This window comes from Diabrotica undecimpunctata, chromosome 11 (genome assembly GCF_040954645.1).
Source record: "Diabrotica undecimpunctata isolate CICGRU chromosome 11, icDiaUnde3, whole genome shotgun sequence".
Lineage (NCBI taxonomy): Eukaryota > Metazoa > Arthropoda > Insecta > Coleoptera > Chrysomelidae > Diabrotica > Diabrotica undecimpunctata.
The window spans coordinates 33,720,639-33,741,478 of record NC_092813.1 but is presented as its reverse complement, the minus strand read 5'-3'; the positions used below and the strand labels follow the sequence as shown (position 1 = coordinate 33,741,478).

Below are 20,840 nucleotides of genomic sequence, written 5' to 3'. Positions count from 1 at the left end.
TTAATCAGAACCATCTCCTTATCCCATCTAGACATCTCCAATATTGAATTGTTTACATTAAAAAACTTGAAAATCTTTATCTCTTAAATCTCGTGGTAAATCTCTTAAAAATTTATCCCAGAAATTCTTTATTAGTAAATGACGAACACCCATATGAACTAGTTGAACTATCTAAAACATTTATTTGTGTCACACAACCAATTATGCTCATAATAATCAAAATCCCCATCCTATACGAACAATCCCACAACACATTTAAAATTTATCCTATCCCAAATGTAGACCATATTATGATTCTTCCACCAGCACATTATCATACCAATAATAAATGGTTCGAGATCTGCACGAGACAAGCTGAGAACATCATATGCACGAAACCAGTAAGGTCCCAATGTACGATACCAAATGTTAAGAATTGCACTAAAAGTATCATCATCAGTTGGCGCTACAGCCCTTCGTGAGCCTTGGCCTGCTTCAAAACATTCTTCCATCCTTTCCTATCGAGTGTCTGTCTTCTCCAGACCCTCACTCCAATCTCCCTCAGATCTTCCTGTACATCGTCCAGATATCTGAGTTTAGGTCGCCCCCTTCTTCTTCTTCCGACCGGCCTGTTTAGCATAGTTATTTTAGTGGGATCACTCTCATCCATCCGCATAACGTGGCCCACCCACCTTAGGCGGTTTATTTTGATGGTCTTCACAATATCTGCATCACCAAAAAGTCTATAGAGTTCAAAGTTATATCGCCTTCTCCACAGACCCTGTTCGTCTACTCCGCCATATATGGTCCTCAATACTTTTCTTTCAAAGACTCGCAGTAACTCTTCATCTCGGGTCGTCATTGCCCATGTTTCCGATCCGTATGTGAGCACTGGGCGTATTATTGTTTTATAAAGTTTGCACTTTGTTGCTATTGACTTACTTACTTCTCTCTCTTAGTTGAGGGCCCAGGCCAAAATAACAGCGGTTAGCCACGCATATTCTTTTTTTTATCTCGTTGGATGTGTTATTTTTGTAGTCTACCAGTGATCCTAAGTAGCAGAATTCTTCTATCATTTCTATCGTTTAGTGTTGCACCTCTAAGTTATTTTGTTGAATTCTTGATATGGCTGGCATATATATATAGTTTTCTGGATATTAATCAGAAGTCCGATGTTTTCTGCGGCATTTTTGATACGTGTGAAAGTCTCCACTGCTTTATTTTGGATTCTTCCAATTATGACGATATCATCAGCGTATGCCATTATTTGTATACTACGGGTATATATCGTACCTTTTAAGTTTATTCCCGAATCTCTCATAACTTTTTCTAACGCTAGGTTGAACAGCGTGCATGATAGCGCATCTCCCTGGCGCAGTCCTCTGTTGGTTTTAAATGGTTTTGAAACATCCCCTTGTACGCGCACTTTACATTCGACTTTCATCATTGTCATTTTAATTAATTCTACCAATCCTTTTGGTATTCCTAATTCGATCATCGCCGAATATAATTGGGACCTGTCAATAGTATCGTACGCTGCCTTAAAATCTACGAAGATGTAATGGCAGTCTATGTCGTACTCCGTCGTTTTTTCTAATATTTGTCTGATGGATGATATGTGGTCAATGGTAGATTTATTTTTCAAGCAGCCTCTTTGGTAGGATCCTATTATATTGTCAGTATACCGTGCCAGTCGTTCGTTAAGTATCAGGGACACAATTTTATATGCTGTATTAAGAAGGGAAATCCCTCTAAAGTTGGAACATTCAAGAACGTTTCCTTTTTTGTGTATAGGGCATATAATTCCAGTATTCCAATCTTCTGGTAATGCGAGTTATTGCCATACCTATATTAGTAGTTTGTGAAGAAGGGTTACAAATGTTTGACCGCCACATTTAAATATTTCTGCGGGTAGGTTGTCTGCTCCGGGTAACTTGTTTCTGGCTAGAGACTGAATTGCTTTGTTTATTTCTTCCAAAGTTGGTAGTTCAGTATCCTCCTGTTCTATTTCTATATCATATCTACCTTCAGCTCTACTTTCTCCATTAAGTAGCGTACTAAAATATTCCTGCCATCTTTCTAGTACTTCCACTCTCTCGTTTAAAAGAATGCCGTTAAGGGCCTTGACTTGGTTCGCTTGTGGCTTGAAAACTTTTCTTTTTGTGTTTACCTGTTTGTAAAATTTTCTGCATTCGTGTTCTCTATTAAGGTTTTCCATTTCTTCGAACTCTTTATTGATTTGTTGCCGCTTTTTGTGTTTGTGTTTTTGTTTTTCCTCTCATCTCTCTACTCGATATTCTTCAACGTTGCTCCTAGTCCTTCTGTTGATCATTTTCAGATACGCGTCGTTTTTCTCTTTCGTTACTCGTTGGCATTCCTCATCAAACCAGTTGTTTCGCTGTCCCTTTGTTACTTCAGCCAACACTTCCTCTGCGGTCTCTTTAAGCGTGGTTTTCATAAACTCCCAATTTGTGTTAAGTTCAGTGGGATATACTTCACTTCTGGGATGTTCTGATATTTTAAGATCTAAGCATATTTGGAAGTTTCTTTCGACTTCAGTACACTTTAATTTATCAACATTATATTTGATTATTTTTGGTTTAGTTTTATCGTTCCTGGCCTTTGATATACGTGCTCTGATGCGTCCAGCTATGAGATAGTGATCGGAGTCAATATTTGTACCTCTATAATTTCTGCAGTCTAGTATATCTGATCCATGTCTTAAATCAATCAGTACGTGGTCTATCTGATTTTGGGTCTGATGATCTGACGATGTCTACGTCACTTGATGTATACGTTTATGTTGAATGTATGTTATACTGATCGTCATGTTCAGAGATGCTGCGAGATTTACAAGTCTCGTCCCATTATCATTACATTCTTTGTGTATCTCCTCTTGTCCTACCTTGGCATGTGTCCGATAATCAACTTAGCGTCATTATTGGGACACTGTCTATATGTTTGTTCTAGTTTCTCATAGAATTCTTCCTTTTCTGTGTCTGTTTTATCCTCAGTGGGGGCATGCACGTTTATAAGAATGTAGTTAAAGAATGTTCCACGTATTCTTAGAACACATATTCTATGATCTATAGCGTCAAAACCTATTATTAGGTTATTAACTCTTTTGCTAACTACAAAGCCTACCCCAAAGATATGTTGAGTTTAATGGCAGCTATAATATATGGTATTCAGATTCTTCTGGAGAGTACCGGTCCCTTTCCATCGCATCTCCTGTATAGCTGTTATGTCCATATTATATTTGTTAAGAGTGTATAAGAGACATCCCATCGCTCCTGCAGAGTACAATGTTCTCACGTTCCATGATCCAAATCGAATATCCTTTTTTCGTTTGCGAGATTGTCTACATAAGGTCCGTCCGGTTTTTGTTTTTCCAGCTTTCGTAACAATTCTTTTTTTTCAGGGTAGGGTTGTTAGCCCTACGCCCAACCCCCAGACTTGCAGGACCAGAGACTCTTCTGTTAGGGTTACCATACCTTAGTCTGTTTTGGTTCGCGGGTGGTATTTTATTTCCCACCTACCCGCCGATCCTGGGACCGGTTAGTGCGTTCCCCTATCCACCACCTGGGGACGCGTCCGATGGGAGACAGACACTCCACACGGGCACTAAAAGTATAGCCAAAAAAATTTCTTTCAAGAATCCAACAATTCGATATTATTGGGAATAGTAGAACCAATAAATATTAGGGAACAAACGATCAAATCCAGCAGCATCCTTACCACAAATGAATCCATTACCATAGATGGCATCAAATTTAACAAAAAGTCAAATCAAGAAATCCACGTACCAGATATCATACCCATGTAACTTATAGCAAACCACGAAATAAAAATCGAAAAACTGAGAATCCCAGACACGGATGGACAAATCCAACCTATCGAGATGACTGCTAATTTACCACAACTTTCTACTGGATTCAGCATCACTTCACTGATAATCATCTTATTTGTGTCAGTAATACTAACAATATTCCTACTGAAGAAAGGAAAACGTATTTCCAAAATCCTTTTCGGACCCAAGCTAGACACGGCACAAATCCAAATTTTGGAAGAACTACTAGTCAAAACATTAAAAACTTCGAGGACGAAGTTACATCCAGAGAAGGGAGAAGAAATGTAACCATAAGCTCCCATACTAACAACCGTTGAACGTTGAACTACAGTGTAATGCAAGCAATTGCAAATTCAGCATCTCCAACAATTCCGGACAATAAACCCATTTTTATATTTTATAACATTCATTCGATTATCATTATTTGATCAATTCGTTTCATTTTTGTAATTAAGAATTTATTAAAGTAATATTGTATGTGTTTGCTCCTGTCACCCTTTTTTGTTGGAGGACTGTAAAAAGCCAACGGGTGTTTGAGCACTTTCTGTGATGTCCTATCTTTTTTGACGATTGGATCGGCTGTAGGAAATTCACATTAAAAATGACGATTTGAAATTTCTTTATTTAGTTGCGAAAACAACTTGTATTAGCACCCAATAGCACTAAGCTAACATAAAATGTATTTTTTATCGGCTGGAGTGGCTGGCTGGGTATCTTTTAGCTAACTGGGGTCGCGCCGCGCCATATTTTCGTTCCAAAACTACTCTTTACCGCGTGAAAATAAAAAACATGTTTTTAAACGAAGGGGAGCCCACTCAAGGTTAAAAAAAGGTTTTATGAAATAATAAATAGTATCTTCCAACGAAGGAAGAGAATATTGAGTGCAGGGAAATTAATATTGATAACGAAGAATGTTTTCTACAAATTAGGATCGCACATACCGCCGCTCTTGAAGTTATCTAGGGATACACTTCAATAAAGAAAGGGAGTGACTAATTATTTAAAAATGGTTCGCTTAGGCTGTTGTTTGCAGAATTACAATGAAATATACAATATTTATATAGACGAACATGCTACATACAAAAAAAAATCAAAACCTTAGAATTAGTTGTTTCATTTACAGTAAACAAGGAAGGAATATTTATTGTTCATCAGGTAACGGACACAGTTTAGTAACGCTACGTTTAACAGTTCCATTTGGGGTAGAGACACTCACAACGCGCACAAGTCCGTCTTTGCCAGGATGGAGAGCACTTACGCGTCCACGGGACCATTGGTAGGGCGGAAGACCATCATCCTTCAGGAGCACCATTTGTCCTTGTAAGCTGGCAGTGTCTTTGCTATATCTCCACTTGGCTCGTTGCTGCAGAGTATGCAAGTATTCATTTTTCCACCGGAATCAAAAATGCTGTAACATGCGCTGCAATAGCTCATATCAGGTGAGCCGGTTGATCGGCGAATCCTCGTAGTCTATAGCGGGAACCATATTAAGCGGATGACCAATGAGAAAATGGCCCGGAGTCAGTACCTCCATATCATTGGGATCGTTGCTCATAGGAAGCAAGGGTCGAGAGTTTAACACACCTTCAATCTGTATTAAAAGAGTATACAATTCCTCATAGGATTAAGGATTGGCATCGTTTATGACACGAGTTATAGTCGTTGACCCCATAAGCCAATACCCTAAATCCGATGCGTCAGCAGCTAAACTATGATCGACCTGAATATAAAAGTGCAACTTGCGAATTATTGTTTTATTTTTCAATGTGTAATGCATTTCATTTTAATTAATTATTATTCAGTCTGATTTGAAACTTTGTACAGCGAAGTCTGATTTTAATATTGTAACTTTTAAGAACGCAATAAAGTTCTCTCGCATTTGTAAATTAAATAATTATTTGTTAAAAATCGTCCCTGAAGGACAGAAACTATCAGTGGCGCAGTCTTAGTGGATTTTTCGTAGAATTCCATTGCGGATATTCGTGAGTTTTAACTCTGACGAAAAAAGAACCGGTTTCCGTTTTTCATAAACTTTTCGAACTGTCAGTGATTTAGGGCTCCATCAGGACATCCAGAATTTCCAGGGACATCAAGCAGATGTACATAAATGTGGTAAGCTAATAATTTTTATTCATATTCAGACTCCTCTTTACCTATTAAATCCTTTTGTGAAAATAATAGTCAAGAGTACGTATTATTTACTTATTATTTTTGATAGATAAGAATATAATTAAGAAAGAAAAGTATTAAATAAAAATAAAATGACTTCACCAAGTACATCAAATGCTACTACTATTGTACCTAAGTTAGATATCGCAAATTTAGCCATTATTCCTCGTTTTGATGGTAATATCAATAAACTTTATAGATTTATAAATGCTACCGAATCAATCTTACAATATTATTTTGATACAACTAATCCTAATAGCTTTCAAAATTGTTTATTATTGAACAGTATATTAAATAAACTAGAAGGAAGAGCTAAAGAAATAATTGCGATTAGCGGCATGTCAACTCGGGGGAACAAATAAGGGTCTAACCACCTTCTGTTATCTCCGGGTGCTCTGTAGAGGGCTTCGAATATCGCAGTCGAGAGCTCCTCTACCCAAGTCCATTTACTGGGTATGGACTGGTAAATATTTATCTTCTGATGAATTGTCTTGAAAAAGACAAGATATTTTTTAGATGACAAAGGTACACCAAGTCGAAATAAAGCATCAGGTCGTGGTCTTCTGAAGGCTTGTCTTGAAAAAGACAAGATATTTCTTACATGACAAAAATATAGGTCGAAATAAAACATCAGATTGTAGTTGAATAATATCTCAGCCACAGAGTATAATTTGAACAGCAGGAAGCAGCGCCCCAAGAGCACTAACCTCTCGGAGAGCCCGTGAGGGACTGACCTGGCTGACTTCATCATCATACATTGTTCATTCTCAGGAGGATAGGGTAAGGATTCTTTATTATGAGGGAGAGAATGATTGAAGTGCCCGTTTAGGGTCGGTTGACCCTCTTCAGGCTTGAGTTTGAATGTTGTTGTTTAAATAATGGCGTACACACAGCTAAAACAGCCCGAAAAATCACCGGCGATTTTTCGTTCTTCTTTCTTCGTCACTTTTCAGCAGCCAGCCAGCCAGGGGCGAGAGGGTTTGACTGGAATCGATGTTCTTTCCAGTGAATGTGTTGGTTTTTGAGCTAGATACGACAAGCCCTGTCTCTAGTGACCATTGGTCCTGTGCAGTCTCGAGCTTAACTCGGCCCCAAAACCAGTGTATTGCACTGAAATTTTGTGATCGAGTGTGCTCGCGAGTGGAGGCGCCTCGGCTTTCGAGAGTTGACTTGTCGCATTTCGCTCAGTGTGAATGTGTGTGTAAATCAAACAGTGACGGCCGCTGCCATTTCGATGTTACAGATTCCGTCGAATCACTTAGATTATCTCCGGCCGCCCACAGACTCCGTATAAAGTAACGGAGGCTGCAGACGGCCGGGGGTCTCGGTGATGAGGATATTTCGGTAGCAGAAAGAGTGCCCCTTTCACTGTTTGATTTGTGTGTGTGTGTATGTGTGAATGTGATTTAGTGTGTATGTGTGCGAGTCTGAATCGACAGAAACTAAAACCGTGTTCTCTAGTGACCATTGTTCCTGCAGCCGTTTATGCGTTTGCAACCGACTTCAGAACTAGTGTATTGCACTAAAATTCTGTTTTCGGTCGCTTACGCTAACGGCCAGGCCTCGTCGGAGTTCGATAGACGGTTCCAGCAATTGTCGATTCAGTTGAGAAAATAGTTGCGGCTATTTTCTCAGGGACGGACAGGTATCATTGAGTAGTGAGATTGGGAAACCGCAAAAAACCAATCTCCCCCTGTCCGGGGTAGGGAATAGGATGTGATATTTATGGGGTTCTGTAGGCTAGTGGAGTGGCCTCGAGGATGTCGACATATTCATCAGGAAGTTCGTCGTCTACGCATGTCTGCAGTAGAATTGATGGTGGGTGAGGATATTTGATTTTAGGTATTCGGGTGGATATGTGACCTAGGAAGGAACAGGAACTTTTTAGGGTATTTTGTGTGATAGAAAGGGGGCCGTTGATTGTTTTGAGGGTGAAGTTCCTGTTGAGAGATTTTATTCTCTCGATGACGGGAGTGGTATTTGCTGTGCGGTGGATTTCACGGGAGGGGAAGTGCCAACGTTTTCTGCACGTTCTACGCAAGATTCTACGCTCCGCAGCAGACAGTTTGTTCCTTTGATAACCCTTAAGAAGGCAATATAAGCTAGACTTATACTCAATAACGGGTCGAATGAATGTTTTATAAGTGTGTGTGAGAGTTTTATTGTTGGTTTTGCCAAACGTCGCTGATAATGGGACTAGGAGACGGGCTCGGTTTCTGACCCTATCTAAAGTTGCCTTTAGATCAGGTTCCCAGTTGAGTGTTTTAGTAAATAAAACACCCAAGTAGGTAGCTGTCGGGCTAAAAACGAGTCTTTCTCCCATCAAAAACAGGGGCGTTTGGTCGGCGCGATTGCGCATAATACCAGATGATGAATGTGGGCAGCGAAACACGATAGTTTGTGTTTTCGCCGCGTTTAGTGTGACTCTCCACTTATTACACCATTCCTCGACACCGTTTAAAAGAGTTTGTGCTCTTCTAAAAGTTGTCTCAGGGGCAAATCTGCTCGCTGTTGTAAGGAGGGCTGTATCGTCTGCATAGAGGTACATTTGCGTGTGCGGTAGGTTTGGGATAGGGATAGAACTGTTGTATGTGATGTACAACAGGGGTGCGAGAACTGAGCCTTGAGGTACTCCCGCTAGGGGAGTGAATGGGGTGGAAACTTTATCGCTTATTCTCACTTTCACTGTTCTATTCGATAAGTAAGAGTGTATGATTTTAATGAATTGTAGGGGTAGCCCGATGTCCATAAGCCTCCGAATTAGTCCGTCGTGCCAGACTTGATCGAAGGCTTTCTGTACATCAAGAAAAGTGGCTATGGCGATACCGTTACTGTTTAACGTCTGAGTGACTTTAGAGGTGAAATCTACTAATGCATTTTTTGTGGATCTATTAGGTTGGAATCCGTATTGAAATTTTGGGATGATATTGTGACTGTCGAGAAAGTCGCTGAGCCTCTCTTTTAGGATTAGCTCAAGAACTTTCCCTAATGAATTTATTAAGGAGATAGGTCGATATGATTCCACGTTAGTAAGGGCTTTACCTTTTTTAGGTATCATGATTGTGTCTGCTATTTTCCAAGGAGTAGGAAAATAGTAGTATTTGAGACATGCATTAATGATTTTTGTGAGAAGTGGGATTATACTCTCTGGAAGTTGCTTTAGACACCTTCTACTGATATTGTCAGGTCCGGGAGAGTTATTTTTGCCTATTTGGCAATAACTCTCCGTTTCTCTGTCAGTAATAGGGTTCATAATTGGGACGTGGTTTGGAGTTTGATGCAAGAGAGTATTTCTTACTGCGAATTCAGTTTCAAGTTTAAATAAGCGATCAAAGTTTGGTTTGTCTGGGGTGCGAAAATTTTCGTTGAGTGAGTTTTTGAATGCCTCAGCTTTTAGTTCGGGAGAACTAATAATTTGGTTGTTAATCAACAGATGAGAGGGTTGAGATAGTTTTTGTTTTGTTAGGACTTTAAATTTATTCCAGAATTTACTCCCATCTCTGTAATCCAATTTCGAGGTAGCATCTTCCCACTGGCGAGCCTGTAGGATAGATATTTCTCTCTTAATTCGAGCAGAGATGCGATTATATTCTGTTTTGACGAGGGGGTCTCTGTTGATTTTGTATTGACGTAAAAGCCGTCTTTTTTGATGTATTTTGGCAATGATGTATTGTGGAAGTGCCGGTGAGAATGGTAGAATGGTTTTCATTGGAATTGAGTGATTGATTGCCTCGATTATGAGGTTTTCAATTTGGATAACACTCTGATCGATAATTTCGGTTGAATTTAATTCACCTAACTCAGGAATGTTATTATTTATGAAGTTTTGGAATCGTGGCCAGTTTGCGTGACGATAATCTCTTATTTGTCTGGGAGGAGGTGGGATTTGAGGGGACATGATATCAGAATTAACTAATATCGGGAGATGGTCGGACGTTATTGTATCGCCTATGTGACATCTATCGTCGAACCTGTGCATCACGCTACCTGTAACAATGATGTGGTCCACTATAGATGCCCCATTTGCGTTCAAAAACGTGAAGTTTGTATTTGTGATTCTTATGATTGGAAGGTCTAGAAGTATATCAGTTAGTCTGATGCCTTCCGGATTTGTAGAGTGATCACCGAATTGAGTGTGTCTACAGTTCAGGTCGCCCATGAGAATTGCTTTATTTAGAGTAGAGAAATACTCTAAAAGTTCTAAAGAAAGCGGGTTTGCTGGATGTCTGTAGTAAGAGATTATCGTAAGGGTTTGGTTGTTAGGGAGATGCAGATCGATTGCCAGGAAGTCCACGTTGGGTGGAGGGACGTTTTGTGGAAATACGTGGGGGGAGTGTGGTAGTCCGTGTTTGATAAGGATACCATTCCCACGGGAAACCTGACAGCGGCTTCGATAGATTGTAGTATATCCTGCAAAAGTCGGAGTGTTTTGACAAAGTGTGTCAGTTAGGGCGAGGATTTGGATGTTGTGATTTTGCAGGATATGTTTGATTAGGGGTCTCTTTTTAGAGATCCCTTGGCAATTAACTGCACCGATTGTGAAATCCATTAACAGCGGATTTAGAAGTTAGGATGGAAGGAGATATCTACGGTGTTATTGTGGCCAGACAATACGATTGTGTGGCCGAATATCTTTTCAATCACAGAGCTTGTGATTGAAGTGATGAGATCTCTCCTTTCGGGAAGGATATTGAGAAGGACAAGGGTACTAAGTTTAATGGTATTTTTTAAATCGGTGGTTAGGTCGAAAGGTGGAGTTGATCTTTCGATCGTCAGAGGTTGGGTTTGACGGGAGTCTGATGGTTTTTCCTGCCTTTTCGGGCATTTGTTGGAATATGCGGGGTGTTCGCCACCGCAGTTAGGACATTTAGGGTTGGTTTGTGAAGGATATTCGCTAGATTTGTGATTTTGTCCGCAATTTGGGCAGACGAAAGTTCTATGTCGGCATTCTGAGATGGAGTGGCCGTTAGTGCAGCATTTGCTACAGTATTTCGGGGTTGGAATGACGGGATTGACTTGAAAATCGCCAATATTTATATGTGCCGTTCGAGCGATAAATAGGGATTTCCAGGTCAAGAGCCAATGGGAAAATTCGAGGCGGGGCGATGCGCATCGAAATGCGCACTAGTCCACACACTATGGCATTTGATGACAATACCGATTGGGATGGTATAAAAAATACACTAATTTTAAATTTTGCTGATCAAAGAGACGAAAATTGTCTAAATCAGGATCTAGTTAATCTTAAACAAAAGCCAAACGAATCACCTTATCAATTTCATGAAAAGGTGCTAGATTTATTAAATTCTATTTGTAACTATATAGATTTACACCATCTTGGTCAGGAACGTATGTAAAAACGAGATTTATTTAACAAACAAGCATTAAAAACATTTTTAGCAGGTTTAAGAGAACCTTTAGGACCCATAATTCGGGCAATGAGACCACAATCTATCGAGCAAGCTATACAATCCATTAAAGAAGAAGATAATATTAAATACTATCAAAAAAGTCAAAATTTTGAACTTTGAACTTTGTTGTTTCCGCAGTATTTCAAAGTACAAAGAAGGACTTTTGTGCAGAAATCCCCATTTTTTCAGAATTTAATCAGGAAGGTAAGATTAAGTTTCATCTTTTTGATTTTCATAGAAGTTTCGATGGTCTTTTAGGACTAGATAATATAAAATATCTTAATGCTAAGTTAGATTTCGTAAATTCCCATTTAACTACTCCATGTTCTAGTATACCTATAACATACTATAAATCTGACCTAAAAATAATCTTCAAACAAAAATTGGACCCATTATCTTGTAGTGTAGCCAAAATTCCAGTTTCTAAAAATCAGGATGTATATTTATCCCTGACCAAACTATTCAAAAATGTGAAATCCCAGCATGTCTCTCGAACGCAATAGACGGTTTTGTTCTAGTCGAAATCTATAACCGAACCCAAGATGAAATTTTTGTCACCTTAGCTCTAATTGATACTGTTCCTTTTGACGAAAATTGTCATGACTTATTCCATGCAGACATAGTGCCTGCTGACGAAATCCAAAAATTTATTATTGAAAATTTAATTCGTACATCTCATATGAACTCTGAAGAAAAACAAAATATTCTTAAAATTTGTAATAATATTCTAATCTTTTTCATAGCGAGGATAAACCTCTTACATTTACAAATAGAGTTAAGCATTTTATAAAAACTAAGGATGAACTACCTATTTATAGTAAATCGTATAGATATCCCTTTGTTTATAAACCAGAAGTAAATAGTCAAATAAACAAAATGTTAGAACAAGGAATTATTAGACCAAGCAACTCACCTTGGTCCTCGCCTATCTGGGTAGTACCCAAAAAAGCAGATGCTTCAGGTAAAAAGAAATGGAGAATTGTCGTAGATTATAGGAAACTGAACGAGAAAATAATTCCAGACAAATACCCATTACCAAATATTATCGATACAACTATTTTAGTACACTTGATCTAGCTAGTGGTTTTCATCAGATTGAGATGAACCCAGACGATATTCCCAAGACAGCTTTCAATGTTGAGAATGGACATTATGAATATGTTCGTATGCGATTTGGACTCAAGAATGCTCCTGCAACTTTTCAGAGAGTTATGGACGATATTCTGCGAGGTCTTCAAGATGACATCTGTCTTGTTTACTTAGACGATATAATTATTTTTTCTACCTCACTACAAGAGCATATTGTAAATTTAGAAAAAGTTTTTAAACGTTTACAAGCCAATAATTTTAAAATACAATTAGATAAGTGTGAATTTCTAAGAATAGAAGTAGCCTATCTTGGTCATATTGTAACTACAGAAGGTGTAAAACCAAACCCAGATAAAATTAATGCAATTGTCAAATATCCAATTCCTAAAACAGCACGCGAGATAAAAGGATTTTTAGGATTGTTAGGATATTACAGGAGATTTATAAAAGATTTTGCTAGACTAACTAAACCATTAACGAAATGTTTAAAAAAGGATGCTAAGATAGAACACACTCCAGAATTTGTAAAATGTTTCGAAGATTGCAAAAATCTATTAATTAATGAACCTATACTTCAGTATCCAGATTTTAATAAAGATTTTATATTAACTACTGATGCAAGTAATGTAGCAGTAGGAGCCGTATTATCTCAACTGGTAAATGGTCAAGACAAACCAGTAGCTTATGCCTCGAGAACATTAAACGAGTCCGAACAAAACTTAGAAAAAGAACTTCTTGCGATAGTATGGGCAACTAAATATTTTAGACCTTATCTATTTGGAAGACAATTTAAAATTATGACAGACTATAAACCTTTACAGTAGCTTATGTCTCTAAAATAACCAAATTCACGATTAGTGAGATGGCGTTTAAAATTAGAAGAATTTGATTACATAATCGAATACAAGAAAGGAAGTTGCAATGCAAATGCAGACTCCCTATCTAGAATAGAGATTCATTGTAATGAATTTTTAAAATACATGGAAGAACAAAATAACATTTCGATGGCTGTAAATATCGACGAAGAAAACCTAGAACAAGGAAATGACCAAGATAACGACATTGAAGATAACAATGATGATGGAGAAACTGTACATACTAGTATAGAAGATGCAATACTAGGAATGCTTATGCTCATTTCTGATAAACATCTTAATGTTTTTGATCACCAAATTGTAATTGATTTTGTTTTACACTCAGCTGTTAAACTAAAAATTGAAAAAATATTTCTCAACAGGAAAAGACTTTATATCCAAATTTCAAAAAATAATATTGTACAAGAAACTATTAACATATTTAAAAATTACATTGACCCAAAATACAAATATGCTGTGTACCTCAAAGAAGACACCTTTATACCAGAAATATTAGAAACGTTAAAAAACACATTTAAAAATTCTGCCTACAAGTTAATAAAATGTATCAGCATCTTAAAAGATTTAGTAGACAAAGATGAACAGCATGAAAAAATAAGGTTATTTCAATTACTATTTAAATGGGAATAAGCCACAATTAAAGGTTAAAATACGTTATTGACGTTTCAATTTCCACTTCGGAAATCGTTCTCGATTTCCGAAGTGGAAATTGAAACGTCAATAAACGTATTTTAACCTTTAATTGTGGCTTATTCCCATTTAAATAGTAATTAATTTAAAATGCCACAAGAAAATAGCTTCAGAACAATATTAAGGTTATTTCATGAAGGAAAAACCAATCACCGAGGTATTTTAGAAACAGAAACTAGAATCAAACGTACCTACTATTGGCCAGGAATAAAACAAGATGTAACAGATTTTATAAATAATTGTAACATTTGCCAAGTAAATAAATATGATCGTAATCCGCCAAATCAAAAATTAATGATTACACCCACAGCTACAAAACCGTTCGAAATAATATTTGCAGACACTTTTCAAAGTCAAGGCCAAAAGTTTCTTACTATAATAGACACATTTTCTAAATACGGTCAAGCATACCCACTTTCAGCTTTGACAAGTACTGAAATTGTAAGAGCTTTTCTAACCTTCATGACACATCATGGAATTCCTGATCTCGTAACTATGGACCGAGGCACAGAATTAAAAAACTCTGTTGTACAAGAATTCTTCGACATACATAAAGTAAAAACTCATTATGTTACTACAAATAGTACCCAATCTAAAGGATCTATAGAGAGATTTCATTCTACTCTAATAGAACACCTACGAATAATTAGAAGTAAATCAGATGGAAAAATTGATATCTTAAATCAAATGCCTTATGCTATTTTAGGATATAATAACTCAATACATTCCTTAACTCAACAAAAGCCTATAGATATTATAAATGGCCACATTAACACTAAAGAAATGTTTGATATGAACCTAGACCAAAAACTGATTAATAATTATATGCAAAAACATAGAGATATGACCAAAGAGATCTATAAAGAATTTAATAAAAAATTGATCGAACAAAAAGAAAAAAGTATTGAATATCACAATAAGGATCGGCACGCACCACTCACATACGAAGAAGACAGTGATGTTTACAGGAAAAACACTACACTTGTACGAAATAAACTTAACCCTAAATTTATGAAAGATATAGTTGTTAAAGAATCAAAAATTAAAGTTGCTACTCAAAAAAGACATTTACATAAACAAAACTTAAGACGACCAAAAACTAACCGGAAAAAACTCTTTCAGGTTCCTAATGACAACGATGATGGTCCTGGCCCTTCAACAAGCCGAGACTAAAGAAATCACCTTTACAAATCTTAAAGACAATCCCGGTACACTCCCTTATAAATTAGGTACTGCAAAAATTAAATCCAGTACTCATTCATTTATTCACTATGTCAATTTAGAACCAATTCAAAAAGAAATTAATACCCTAAGGCTTTCCTATCAAAATGTAACAGCTGCAATCAAAGACGGCCTTAGTAGTCCTTATTATTTCGAATTAGAAAATTTTGACCGTGTCCTTTTCTTCCAGCTACAACTAGCTGAACAAAAACTCCAATCACTCTTACCGTTAATTGATTCAATCAACGCTCTTACCTGACCACAGAGCAAAAAGAGGTCTTATAGACGGACTAGGCTCAATTATTAAATGTATTACAGGAAACTTAGATACAGAAGACGTAAAACATTATGATAACGCACTAGAAGAACTAAAAAGTAACCAAAATAAAATTGTAAATAAACTAAATAAACAAATTTCATTATCGATTGAGATTGTAGAGAATTTTAATATTACTATTTCTCTCATAAAGAGTAACCAAGAAGTAATTTTCTCTGGTTTAGAATCTATTCATTCAAATCTTAATAAATTATTTTTAATTTTGAAGATTTTCTTATAACTAGAAATATTTTAGATCAATTAAGTATAAGTATAAATATTATATTACAGTTGCTAACAGAAATAGAAAACTCTATAACATTTGCGAGACTAGGTATTTTAAATAATAGTATATTAAAGATTAATGAACTGAAGTCAATATTAACTCAAATTATGAAATATCATTCAAGAAACGAACTAATTTATCCGAATATTACATCAGACATAAATAAATATTATAATATCTTAGAAACAGAAGTGTACTACTCTAACTTGACAATTGTTTTCATTGTCCATGTTCCAATAGCTTATCCCGACGAATACTCCTACTATCATTTATACTCGATTCCTACTGTAAATCGAACTACTATAGTACCCCCTAACACCTATCTGATAATGAATGAAAATTTTTACCAATACACATCTGTACCATGCTCCAATCTGAAGTCAAAATTCTTCTGTCCCGAGAATCATTTGAAAAGTAAAAATGAAGAAGACTCTCTATTCCAACTCCTTAAACTGAAATCTAATCCTACGAGATGCCAAAGAATAGAAGTTTACATTTCAAAAAATATAATCCAACAAGTAGATGAGTCCCACTACATCACTATTTTGGTAACCAAAACCAAAATCCAAATGAACTGTACCAACACAGACCTTCAATTAATTGCTGGAAATTATCTCATCACAGTTCCCTTTCAATGCCAGTTTAGCACAGAAGACCAAACATTTAGCAATAATCGCCTCATTTCTGAAAGTTAGCCACTAATACTTCCGAATATAGTTATTCCTCATCCTCATCAAGAAGAGATTCCTAAAGTTCATATCGAAGATGTCCAATTGGACCAGATTCATTTAGTTAAGAAGAAACAAGAAGAAATTAAAACATTGATACTTAAAAACTCAAAAGCTACTAGTCCTTTTAACTTTTGGAACCTATCAATAATATTTTTGATTATAATAATTTTTGCATATTTTGGTATTAAATGTATAAGAAGAACGAATTCACAAAGAAAAGATGATAATCCCATGGAGAATGTTCATATCGAAGATGATCCTGAAGAAAACCTACCACAAGCCCAACCTAGGTCATTTTTCAATTCCATGAAAAATTCCAGAAACTAAGGGTGGAGGAGTTATAGTCGTTGACCCCATAAGCCAATACCAAAAATCCGATGCGTCAACCTGAACTATGATCGACCTGAATATAAAAGTGCAACTTGCGAATTATTGTTTTATTTTTCAATGTGTAATGTATTTCATTTTAATTAATTATTATTCAGTCTGATTTGAAACTTTGTACAGCGAAGTCTGATTTTAATAACGTTTAAGAACGCAATAAAGTTCTCTCGCATTTGTAAATTAAATAATTATTTTTTAAAAATCGTCCCTGAAGGGCAGAAACTATCAGTCACGCTACAAATGAGTTTTTACTGATTTTATAGCACTCTCCCATAGCCCTCCAAAATGCAGAGATCTGCTTTAGTTCATATCGGGCAGACGGATATGGTGTAACTGCCATTTTATTAAAATCAAACTGAAGATGCGAAGAAATAAATCTTAAAAATAGATATCTTTTCACTCATAAATATCTTTCAGTTAAAATCTTCCGAGGTAAAAATCCCATCAATATTGTGTTAGTTTACATTGAACCAAAGACCAAGATATCTGAAAGTCAATGGTTGGAATTCTTTAAAGACATACCTAAACCGTTTATTATTGGTGGGGATTTTAATTCCCACAGTATCGCATGGTGCTGTGAAATTGAAGACAGCTATGGTAAAAAACTTTTAGAATGTATTGATCATTGTAATTTGATATGTCTGAATGATGGATCGCCTACGTTAGCAACTAGTAAAAGTCCATCCGCTATTGACTTAACCTTTTGTACACAAGATATTTAACATAGAAACAGATCATATAACTTCATTTCGAACTCAAAACTGTCACAAGAACTGAAATCTTAACAAGGCCGATTAGAAATTATACACATCTGTACTAGAAGCTGAAAATTCTCCTGGAAACTATCAATCAAACTCTAATAGCAAACAATAATAAAGCAGCCAATTTAGCAATACCAAAGTTTTCATCTAACGGAATACATAAGAGACGAATTTCGAACCAATAGTGGTGTGAAAGTTGCAAAACCGCCGCTGATAACCGAAAAATTTCATATGGAAAATATAAACAAGATCCTACAAGATATAATTTAGTTGAATTTAAAAGACTTGACGCTGTCGCAAAAAAACTCTTCAAACAAAAGAAAAAACAGAATTGGGTAGAATACTGCGAAAGCCTGAATTCAAAAACACAAATCAGTGAAGTATGGAAGAAAGTAAACGCTTTTAAAAATCGCAAACAGTCCAACAAGATTCCAATAGATCCAGAATTTAGCTGGCTAGATGAATTTCATAAGGAAATATCTCCACAGTGGGTACCTTCAAAACATTTTCCAGAATACAGCTAAATAGTGTCAAGCGATAGGTTTGGCTTAGAAGAACCATTTAAAATGTGAGAGTTAGAGCGAGTACTTAGTCAACAAAATAGTGGTGCTCCAGGTAAAGACCAGGATATTTCATATTTCATGATATACCATATTTTTCACCACTAAAAAATATCATTATTAAATATTTTTAATGACATTTGGAATGATACGTTACAAATTCCAGACAGCTGGAAAGAATAATACCTATTAAAAAACCTGGGAAACCAGAAAATTACAGTAGATCATATAGACCAATATCCTTAGCCTCTTGCTTCCTAAAGAAGTTAGAAAGATTAATAAAAAATAGAATTGAACATTGGTTAGCTTCCAAAATCTCAATATGGATTTCGAAAATCAAAATCAACTCAAGATGCCATAACTGCCTTAGTCTCATCCATACTAATAAACTTTACTGATAATATGTATACAATTTTTTTGATGTCTCCTCTGCATTCGATACCGTTAACTTGGAAATTATGCATAAAAAGCTATTAGACATCGGGTTCCCCATCACCATAGCTAGCTTTCTAAGGACACTGTACATTAATAGATAAACTTTTTTAAGAATCAACCTTTCCATCTCTCCACCACGTCTTACAAATATAGGACTTCCACAGGGTAGCATATTAAGCCCAATACTATTTATTTTATATAATAGGGATTTAGAAAATTGTATTAATAGCAGAATAACAATTATTCAATATGCTGATGATGTAGTAGTTTACACAGCCCACAAATCATTGGATATATGTAAAAATAATTTTGATCTCTCAATTACAGCTGTTCTTAATCACTATAAAAATATTGGTTAAGAAATATCAGAATCTAAAACGGAAATTTGTATTTTCTCTAGAAAACATCAAATTCCACAAGGTCATCTGGAAGTAGGTCAAATTCAATTCCCTATTCAAAATTGTATACAATATCTCGGTACTTATTTAGACAGAAAACTTCTATGGATGGATCAAATCCATCAAGTCATAAAAAAGTCTGAAACTGCAATAAATATTCTAAGAGCTTTTTGTAGAACTAACTGGGGCGCTGATCCAAATATAGCACTTTTATTTTACCGTACTATGATTCGTCCCATTTTCGATTACAGTTGTCATTTGTATGGAACTTCCGCAAACACACATTTAAATAAATTAGAAATACAAAAAAATAAATGCCTTCGGCTTTGTCTTGAATATTTGAATTCTACACCCGTTAATACAATGAAAGTTGAGGCGATAGAACCACCTCTGAAATTTCGACGGGAGTTTTTAAGTTATAAATTCATTACTAGATCCATAGGGAAAAATACTAACTATCTACAGGATATTCATATTTTATCAATTTTAGATCTAACTCATAAATATTGGGTAAAGAAAAAATGTTCTCTTCTGGTAAATAGTTACTTGAGGATATCTCAATACCGACATACTTTCTATACGTATGAATATCAAGTTTCACCTATGTATTCCCATGTATTAGAAGAGCTTTTCTCAAAACATATTAATATCTTTTTTATGGACAGTAATTTAGATCCAGTTGTTTTTCAATCATTTATACGGCATAAATGGCCACATTATCAGTTTTACTATAGAGATGGATCTAAAGTACAAAACAAAGTAGGATGTGCATTAATTATTATTCAAAGTGGATTTAAAAAATTATTGAAATTTCCAGCTGAATCATCGATATACACTGCTGAAATGACAGTGATTCTTCTTGCATTAAGGCATATGTAACGAACCCTACAGCTGCATAATATTTACAGACAGTAAGATTGTCATCGACAGATTAACAAACGTACCTACATAGGTCCAAACAACTAAATCATATAGAACTAGAAATTATGACTATTTACAATAAAATTACAAATTTAGGAAAAAACATTATTATTTCATGGATAAAGGGATACGCGGGCATTAAGGGCAATGAAATAGCAGATAGCCTAGCCAAATCTGCCCTAGAGATAGGCGGAGAAGCTGCCTTGAACTTACTCCCCTTTCCAGACATTGATATAATTAGTAAACTGCATCAAAAAGAAAAATGGCAAATATATTATCGAAACACGAGAACTGGAAATAATTACAAACAAATGCAGCCTGAAATACCCAAAAAAGATGGTTTCACATTCAATCAAATCGCCATTTCATAAGGGTTATAAACAGATTAAGATCTAATCATGCTCTTACCCCCCTTCATATGTACAAGTTGGGTCTCACGAAGTCACCTAATTGCAGGTGTGGAAAAGAAGGTAACCTATTACATATTTTCCTTGAATATTCCCACGAATCACTTAACATAAACAAATTATATAATAATCTTATTATATTAAAAATTCCACTTCCCATCTACCTGAACAATTTGATTTTCTCTAGAGATATCAATATATTAAAAACGGTTTACGAACATATCAAAAACTGTAAATATAAATTAAAGCTTTAAAACCAATCCTTACATTTAAGTAAATATTGTATTATATTATAGCAAAAAAATAAAAAAAAAATATAAAAAAAAAATAAAAATATATATACATGAATAAAAATAA

At 35.7% G+C, this 20,840-nt stretch overlaps 1 protein-coding gene across 1 annotated transcript; it reads right to left on the bottom strand.

Annotated features, from left to right (window-relative positions):
• Positions 1-1,825: 1,825 nt before the first annotated feature.
• On the bottom strand, positions 1,826-2,197 carry LOC140452875 (uncharacterized). Its single transcript, XM_072547209.1, has one exon. It carries the CDS (start codon positions 2,195-2,197, stop codon positions 1,826-1,828), a length of 372 nt encoding a protein of 123 aa, XP_072403310.1.
• Between the last annotated feature and the right edge of the window lie 18,643 nt (positions 2,198-20,840).